Source organism: Crocodylus porosus, unplaced genomic scaffold, assembly GCF_001723895.1.
Source record: "Crocodylus porosus isolate Cpor-Errol unplaced genomic scaffold, CroPor_comp1, whole genome shotgun sequence".
Classification (NCBI taxonomy): domain Eukaryota; kingdom Metazoa; phylum Chordata; order Crocodylia; family Crocodylidae; genus Crocodylus; species Crocodylus porosus.
The window spans coordinates 23,451,107-23,459,754 of NW_017728943.1; the positions used below are offsets into that span (position 1 = coordinate 23,451,107).

Below are 8,648 nucleotides of genomic sequence, written 5' to 3' on the forward strand. Positions count from 1 at the left end.
TTAGGTCCAATGGTAGCCTAATCCTTCTTTCTAGTGTGCCCACATCCCCCCACATCTTAGTGTCATCAGCAAATTTGAACAGGGTGCTTTTAACCCCCTTGTCAAGGTTACTGATGAAGACGTTGAACAGTGCGGGCCTGAGGACCAAGCCCTGGGGGACCCCACTGCCCACATCCCTCCAGGTCGACAGTGACCTGTCCACCACCACCCTCCTGGTGCAGCCCTCCAGCCAGTTAGCGACCCCTTTGACTGCATAGGTGTCGACACCACAGTCCCCCAGTTTTTTAATGAGAATGAGGTGAGAGACAGTGTCAAAGGCCTTCCTAAAATCCAGAAAGACTACATCTACTGCTACCCCTGCATCTAAGGATTTGGTGACCTGGTCATAAAAGGCCACCAGGTTGGTCTGACAGGATCTGCCTCTGATGAACCCATGTTGGTTGCCTCTAAGCATAATCTCCCCTGCTGGCCCCTCGTGGACATGCGCTAGGATATTTCTCTCAAAAAGCTTACCCAGGATTGAGGTAAGACTAACTGGCCTATAGTTTCCTGGTTCCTCCTTCCTTCCTTCTTTGAAGATGGGGACCACATTGGCCCTCTCCCAGTCCTCTGGCACCACACCAGAGCATTAGAGGTCTCGTAAAGCCGTGACAGGGGTCCCGCAATGATCTCAGCTAATTCCCTCAGCACTCGGGGGTGGATATCGTCTGGACCAGCTGATTTAAATACATCCAGTCCCTCCAGAAGTTCCCTGACTAGATCCTCACTGACACTTGGCCTAGGTGCGCCTCCCCTGGGGCCTGAGAGGGGTGTGATGGGGGGGCTGATCCAGTCCCTGCTCAGGAAAATGGAGGCAAAGAAGTTGTTAAACATGTTGGCTTTGTCATCTGGTGTGACGACCAGATTTCCTAGCGTGTCCTGCAGGGGCCCCACGATACCCGGTACCTTCTTTTTTCCCCCTATGTATTTGAAAAAGGGCTTCTTGTTGTCCTTGATCTGGGTAGCTAGTCCCAGTTCCACCTCCGCCTTGGCCTTCCTGACTGCCCCCCTGCATCCCCGAGCAACCTGCTGCTCCTGGCTCTGGGGCATTGACACGAGCCCCAGGCTCCTACCCGCTTGCTTGCCACCACTTCCCCCCAGTCTCCTGCCGCTGCCCTTCTCCTGCCGCTTCCCTATCTTCCCACCTGCTGCCATCACTTCCCCATGCAAGCTGATCCGGCACCATGCAGTTCCCGGCTGCATGACCGGATCCACAAAACGCAGCAGGTGCTAGCCCAGCTTAGCAAACACTGCACGGAGCCAGCCAAGAATCACCGGGGGCTGGGGCAGGTTGGCTCCTGCTGCATCCTGTAGTCTGGCAATGCAGCCAGGAGCCATGTGGTGCTGGAACGGCCAGTGGGAGATGGGAAGAAGCAGCAGTGGTGTGTGGGAAAGCAGGAAAATGGCAGTGGCAGTGGCAGCAGGCTGAGAAGACAAGTGGCAGCGAGCAGGCAGGCCAGTGCCCCAGGGCCAGCAGAGACCCACGGCAGGGCAACAGGAACCTGGGGCCCAGGCTGGCAGGGGCTCTATGGAGCCGGGCTGGTTTGCACCGTCACAGAAAGTGGGGAGCCGGCCTAGTTCCATAGAGCCCCTGCCAGCCTGGGCTCCATGCTCCTGCCACCCTGCCTTGGGCCCCCACTGGCCCTGGGGCACTGGCACAGGCCCCATGCTCCCGCCTAGCTGTTGCTGCACTCCTGCTCACTCACCACCACTTGCCCCCCCCCACCTGCTGCCACTGCAATCGCCATTTCCATGCATTCCTGCCCACCACCAACACTTCTGCTCGCCCTGCACCTGCCCTTCGGCCGCTCCTGTGCACCACATGGTTCCTGGCTGTATCACCAGACTGCAGGACTCAGCAGGAGCTGACCTGGCCTGGCCCTAAGGATGGGGGTGATCCCTGGCGGTCCTTCCTCCCCATCATGTTTTTAGCTGAGATGCACCCTCAGTTGGAAGGAGGTGGGGAACAGCCCCAGGATCACCAGGCCAGAAGCCTGTGCTAGGCAGAGGCTTCCGGTTGGGGGCAGGAGGTGGGTGGGGTGGGGCCAGGTGGTCCTTGCTGCTACTGTGTCCTGCCACCCCTAGGTCCTACCTCTGGCTCTTCCTGGGTCCTGCTGCCACTGGTGCTTGTCATCTTTGACAGGCAGCCAGGGTCAGATAATTAATTTTCTAAATTTTTAGGGGCCGTGTAGGTCAGATAGAATGGCTTGGAAGGCTGGGTGCGGCTTGCGGGCTGTATTTTGTCCGCCTCTGCACTAGAGTCAGGGCACTATGGGCCAGTAATGACCTGGCTTCCTGGGCACTTCCAGGCTCCAAATGAAGCCGTTTTAATTAAAGGTCAGGCCACAGACCTTTATGTGGGAACACAGTCCCATCCCCAGAACAGGGGCCAAGGCCCAGAAGGATGACATTCTACTGGAATAGTGTCTGTGGCACTGGGCAGGATGGGTTTCCATGGAGAGGGGAAATTTGGGAGAGGTGCAGGACTTAACATTGCTGCTGTTTTTTTCCTGGCAGGATTCCCGCTTTGATATCTCTGACAATGGGACGCTGCGCATCAACAACGTGGAGGTGTATGATGGGACTGTGTTCAAGTGTGTGAGCAGCACTCCAGCGGGGAGCATTGAGGGATCTGCCCGGGTGCACGTGCTGGGTATGCTGGGTGGATGTGTTCTGCTAGTAGGTTCACAACCTTTGGGGTGAACCCTCTTCATTAGTCAGGCAGTGTTGCCCCAGCTGGGCCAGGAGACCAGGAGTCCTCCTGTTCCCAAGGTACATTCTGTATCTCTCTTCCCTTAGAGCTCCTTACTTCCCAACTGCCTAATAGGACTTTTGGTGTGGGCTCTTGAACTCTGTGTGTTTGTTCAGCAACATGCTAGGGGCCCTGACTCTAGCATCTATTTATATTTATTTCAGAAAAGTTGAAGTTCACTCCTCCCCCTCAGCCCCTGCAGTGTATGGAGTTTGACAAGGAGGTCACTGTCACCTGCTTAGCCACTGGCCGAGTAAAGCCCTCCATCCAGTGGTTTAAGTCAGGTAAGTAAGGAACTTGGATATTAAGAATCATCCTGGCCCAGTGCATTTGGCTTTGGGAGGGGGTAGGCTGTATGGCTAGCATACCCCTTGGGCCATATGTATCCTGTTTTGTGAGCCTCATTGAGAAGGGGAGCTGAAACACCTCCATGCCTGAGGAAAAATCCACTACCCATACTGTGGAAATGAAACTAATGGCCCCAGAGCCTCCTGTCTGGGTTTGTGTGACTGCAGAGTAACTACTCTCCCACCCTCCAGATGGAAGCAACCTTCCTACTCACGTCAGCCACAATGGTGGGACCCTGCAGTTTCACAAGGTGCGCAGGAGTGATGCTGGCAACTACACGTGCATAGCCTCTAACGGCCCCCAAGGTGAAATCCGGGCCATGGTGCAGCTCACGGTGGCAGGTAAGTGCCCCTTCCTCAGTCCCCTCATGTATTTTTATTATCACCTGTGCCATTGTCCTGCATTGAGGAGAATTTTAGGGGGTTGACCAGGTGGCAACATCAATTAGAAATCCCTGTTGATGAACAGGATTTCCAGCATCCATGTATGTTGGAGTCTACCAGTGGTGAACTCAGCCTATCTGCAGGCACCTCCACACTGCATCAGAACTTGAGACATCCAGAAACCGAGAGCTCCTTAGGCAGTCCCCTTTCACACTAGTGGTTCAGCTGGGCCTGCTTGAAACTAAAGGTGCTTGTTTCAGTGCATGGCATGGCATGGCTTTGACATGGGGAATTATTTCTTGTTCTCCATGGTGTCTATGAGCAGTAAGCTGTCTGGACACCAAGTGATCCTGCCACTTTTGTTCTGAGGCTTAGGCTCCCTTGGCTCCAGCAGAAGCATTCCTTTAAGCACTGCAAAACAGTATACCCTGAGCACCTCCTGCTAGGCCTGTGTCACACATAGGAGGGTCCCTGGTCAGAGGGCCTCCACAGGTCTGGCATGTTGGCCAGGTGCATTGGCATAGTGCATGCACTGACACTGAGCAGCTGAAACCTCTTTGTGTTTAGTTTATATTACCTTTAAACTGGAGCCAGAGCCTACAACAGTGTATCAGGGGCACACGGCCGTGTTCCAGTGCCAGGCAGAGGGTGACCCAGTGCCACATATCCAATGGAAGGGGAAGGACAAGATTCTAGATCCCAGCAAGCTCTCACCCAGGTAAGAAGCCTTCTCTCCTGCTTTGTATTCACAGGCTTTGTGAGGATTGCTTCCTCTGTATTTATCTACACAACATTAGTGAGCTCTTGCAGGCTGGGGTCTACATGGGCCATCTTGATGCTTAGCATCGCCAGTCATAAGCATTCAGAACCTTTGGGTTAGGACTGTCCTGTAAATTACTAGTTTTGACTTGATTTGCCTGAGGTTTTGCTTGCCTTTTGGGATTGTCCCACTGGGGTCTCCACAGCTGGAGGGACTGGCATCTCATTCTTAGCTGGTCGTAGTGCTTGAAGAAATTGAGGAAAAAGCATGAATGTGGTAAGATTCTGGATAAAATCACAGGAATTAGATTTGCTGGGTTCAAGCCACTGAGTCTAAACAGTCAGCCTTCTCAGCATCACTGTCCTTTTTGCACTGTGTATAGCTCTCTTGAAGGCCATCACTCTTGGCACTGTATGGATTCATGGGAAAGAAGTTAACATGATCACACCCTTGGCAGGCAACATCTAGTGTTAAAATTCAATGTAATTTCTTCTAAATGAGCCCTAGCAGACACACAGAGAGGGGCAAATGATCTGGGAATCTGTACCCTGTGGTCTGAAGCTTGCAGTCTGGTTGTTTAAGCATGAAACTCCAAGGCCTGGCTTTGCCCTTCTTTGTTTAAAGATAGGTTCTTTGTCCTTTGTAGGATCCAAATCATGCCCAATGGCTCTTTGGTGATATATGATGTCACCACCAAGGACTCAGGAAGATACACTTGCATTGCAGGCAACAGCTGCAATATCAAACACCGTGAAGCCTTCCTGTATGTTGTAGGTAAGAGAGCATTTACCTCCCAAAGGACAATCTGTCACTCAGAGGCAAAGCAGAGCATCTCACATTCCAGTGGGGCTGGGAGCTCAATGGAAGTCCACGTGGCAGAACAAAGGACAGCTGGATCTAGCAGGCAGGCATATCCAAGCCAGAGGCAAGCAGACAGCCTCCTCCACACAGGCAACATTGTGGGTCTCCTTTTCCTTAGCTCCTTTCATACTATGCCAGCAGGGTCACCATCCTTGCCCACAGCAGTAGTGAAAGCTTCCAGAGGCAGGACATATCCAGCCAGGCAGTGGAGTGAATTGCTGGAAGACCTGCACTGGGGGTGGTAACCATTGGAAATCAGGGGCCCCATTTTGCAGATCACTTGAGAGATGAAGCCTCCAGCAGCATAGCACACCCAAGCAGCAGGTGGAAAAGTTGGGTTCAGAACTGATGCATGTCAGCAACTTGTTTGATTTATGTGGGCAAACCCAGCATGGCTCAGCTTAGGTTAAAATCTGATGTGATCAGTCTGGGGTGTTGTGGCTACACACATTTGAAGCTGTAACCCTCCCCTTACTGGGAGCTTCTCCTGTGTTAAATCATTACCTGTGTACAGTCAGCCCCAAGCAGGCACTCCTGTGCATGTCCTGCTCCCAGGCCATGTGCTAAACAGAGCTGTGTACAATCATCTTACCCTGTGACTCTTTCTAATCTGCAGACAAACCAGCTACAGAAGGGAATGAAAATCTCAGCAGCCACACACCCTACAAGATGATCCAGACCATTGGACTGTCGGTTGGGGCTGCTGTTGCTTATATAATCATCGTTCTGGGTCTCATGTTCTACTGCAAGAAACGAAGGAAGGCAAAAAGGCTGAAGAAGCACCCAGAGGGCGAGGAGCCAGAGATGGAGTGTCTGAATGGTGGGACCTGGGCCTTAAGTGTCCTAGTTAGGGAGCTATCTTGGCCAGTTTGGGCCTCCTGATACAGCGTCCCAGCCATATCTGTTGCTTAGTAGTTACCAGCCTTTGCTAGCCATTAGCAACAATAATGAGCGAGCAGTGTGCTGTGGGCAGTGTCATATTTTGCTCCTGAACTACAGCAGCAGTGGCTTCAATTTTAACCTTTTATTTTCCTGTGGCCATAAACAAAATCAGAAAGTCTTATGAATAACAAGTGGTCTCTGAGTCTCAGCTGGGGTCTATTGCCTGGTGCATTCATGTCAGGAGCTGGACAGGTTGTCCTATTACAGTAACTGGGTTTTGAGGCCAGGCTGTACATGTTTCTTGGCAGTAGGCACTGCTGTAGTAAGCACATATCTCAGCAGAGGCTTCTGCATATACTCACAGCTGAGGCTTGTGTAAGAGTCTGTACTCTCAGCTGAGGCTTGGGTAAGCAGTAAACCATGAGATCTCCCTAGGAGTGGTTGTGCAGGGGAGGAAGCAGGGTCTTCCCTGGTTTCATTAGGTTTCACATACTATAACTTCCAGTAGTGTTCAAGCAAAGCCTCCTTGTGGGCACAAGGAAAAACTGGCCATTCCTCCAGGCACAGACAGACAAGCATGTAAAGACCTGTTTTAGCATCACTGCTTCAGGCCCAGGCTGACCCTGCTGCACTTGCAGGGTAGGGGGCAGAGGAGCCAAGGGGCTCAGCCAGCGCTTTAGACTGTAATGACCACAAAGTGAGGCTGAAATGCTGAGCCACCAATGGGTGGCTGCGCCAGTTGCAGGAGGCCACTGAATTCCATTTGCATGCAAGGAGCCTTGTGTGTGAATGCAGCACCCTCAGGTGAACACAGTGAGGTGCAGGTCATCCTTACTGCTTTCTCCTATAACTGATTTCTGTGAAAACTAAGCTATCTGCCAAACTTCCCTCGTCCACCTCTGTGTGTGTCTAAGTGCTGGGCTCCTTCAGGAAGAATGCTGAAAACCGCCGGGTTGTAGATCAGTTGGATCAGCCATGGCTGAACTCTGGCACTAATTCCTTCTCTGAGGCTTTTCTGGTAAAAGATGGGTAGCACAGGGAGCAAGCTATTAAAGGCCTTCCAAGGTGAAAGAAGCCATTAACATTTCTGGGTATGCAGCCAGTCCTGCGTCTTTTGGGATGAGTTGATTGCATAGAGGCAAGTTGGAGTACACTTACCTGTTAGCTGGGGTGTTTCTTCCCAAACTCAGTGTCAGAGGTCAAGCTGTACCATGCCTTGTTATCACAGGGTTTGTTAACTCTCATGCTGTTAAAGTCTTGCTTGGATTTTGGTTCTCCCTTCCCCTCAGGTGGCTATGGGAGAGCCATGGGGAATGCTCAGGTGAAGGAGAAAGGCAGAGGAAATGGGTTCCTTAGCCAGTGGCAACGGGAAGTGATTCTGCCTGTTTTTCCTTGCAGGTGGCACTTTGATGCAAAACGGGCAAACTGCAGCTGAGATCCAGGAAGAAGTGGCATTGACCAATCTGGGCAGTGGTGCCACAGCTAGCAAGAGACACAGTGCCACAGATAAGATGCACTTCCCACGCTCCAACCTGCAGACAATCACTATGCTGGGTACGTTGGGAGCAGTTTTGGTTGCCCTTGTGCTAGTGTCCTTTGCTTTGTTTCTGCTTTGTATTGTCACTGATCAGTAGGGATCCAGATTTTCCATTTCCCAATGAAAAACAGAGTAAACTGTGAATTTCCCCCATTACTAGAGTCAGACATGGATTTCTCCTTTTAGCAGAGAAACCCATGGATTTTGTAGTTTTACAGGGAGCTTCCTCCAGGCTGGCACAGTTCCAGCCTGCAGGGGGCTGGGAGGGATCAGGAGGAGGGCAGTTAGATAGGGGGTGCCATGTGCATGCACGTGGCCCCAGGTAGCCTGGACAGCAGCTCTCGCAGGTGAGTTTGGGAAGTAGAGGGAGGGGGTGGGGATTGAGGCCCCCATAGGGAGGGAGTTGGGCAGGGCTGTGGGTGGGGCTGAGGCTGCTGCCCTGCTGGGCAGTGTGTGGGACTTAGGGCCCGGGGCCTCAGTATGCAGCTTCAGAGCCCCTGCAGGGAGCAGGATGAGGCTGCAGTTGGCTTGTTTGGGGGCTGGAGTGGGGCCGGCTCCCTGTCACAGCGTGCATTCCTGGGGGGGCAGTGGGGACCCATGCCCCGTAGATCTGTGCGCAGGACAGGGGTGGGGTGGGTGGCCGCTGTGGGCTTGTGCTGCCCTCCTCTGGGGCCTCTGCAGTGCACCGTGTGCAACCCGGCACACCGGGGCCATGCAGGAAAGCTGCATGCCTCTGCGAGCTCTGCGCTGCCCTGGCAACACTTCTCCTGCATGCACAGGCAGTGGTGTAGGGTTGTGCCCCTCACTGCCACCCCTGTTTGTAGGGGAGGTGTCACTATGGCAGTGCAGAGCTTGCAGAGGCAAGCAGCTTTCCTGCACTGCCCCATTGTGCCCCAGCCCGCAGCAGGCAGGCAGCAGGGGGGAAGCTGGCTCTGTGCTCCTTCTTTTGCAACAGCTGCTGCCTTCTGTTGGGGGCAAGGGGCTGTGAACCTGGGTCCCTGACCCCATAGCCCTGGCAGCTGGAGGCCCCTTCTGGCAGGCCGGGGGGGTGGGGAGGGACAGGGGCTGTGGGTGAGGGGCAAGGGG

At 53.2% G+C, this 8,648-nt stretch overlaps 2 protein-coding genes across 2 annotated transcripts in view; both read left to right on the top strand.

The window, feature by feature from the left end:
• PPP2R5D (protein phosphatase 2 regulatory subunit B'delta) overlaps window positions 1-8,648 on the top strand; it is a 1,176,261-nt gene that overhangs the window by 867,504 nt on the left and 300,109 nt on the right. The gene's annotated exons all lie outside the window — the stretch shown is intronic.
• Window positions 1-8,648, top strand: part of PTK7 (protein tyrosine kinase 7 (inactive)) — a gene marked incomplete at its 5' end in the record, with an annotated part of 155,498 nt that overhangs the window by 131,504 nt on the left and 15,346 nt on the right. Inside the window, 7 exons of the mRNA XM_019548515.1 lie at window positions 2,557-2,692; window positions 2,956-3,075; window positions 3,331-3,480; window positions 4,069-4,240; window positions 4,929-5,056; window positions 5,760-5,963; window positions 7,424-7,579. Coding sequence (XP_019404060.1) covers window positions 2,557-2,692; window positions 2,956-3,075; window positions 3,331-3,480; window positions 4,069-4,240; window positions 4,929-5,056; window positions 5,760-5,963; window positions 7,424-7,579 — 1,066 coding nt within the window. The remainder of the gene's footprint in view (window positions 1-2,556; window positions 2,693-2,955; window positions 3,076-3,330; window positions 3,481-4,068; window positions 4,241-4,928; window positions 5,057-5,759; window positions 5,964-7,423; window positions 7,580-8,648) is intronic.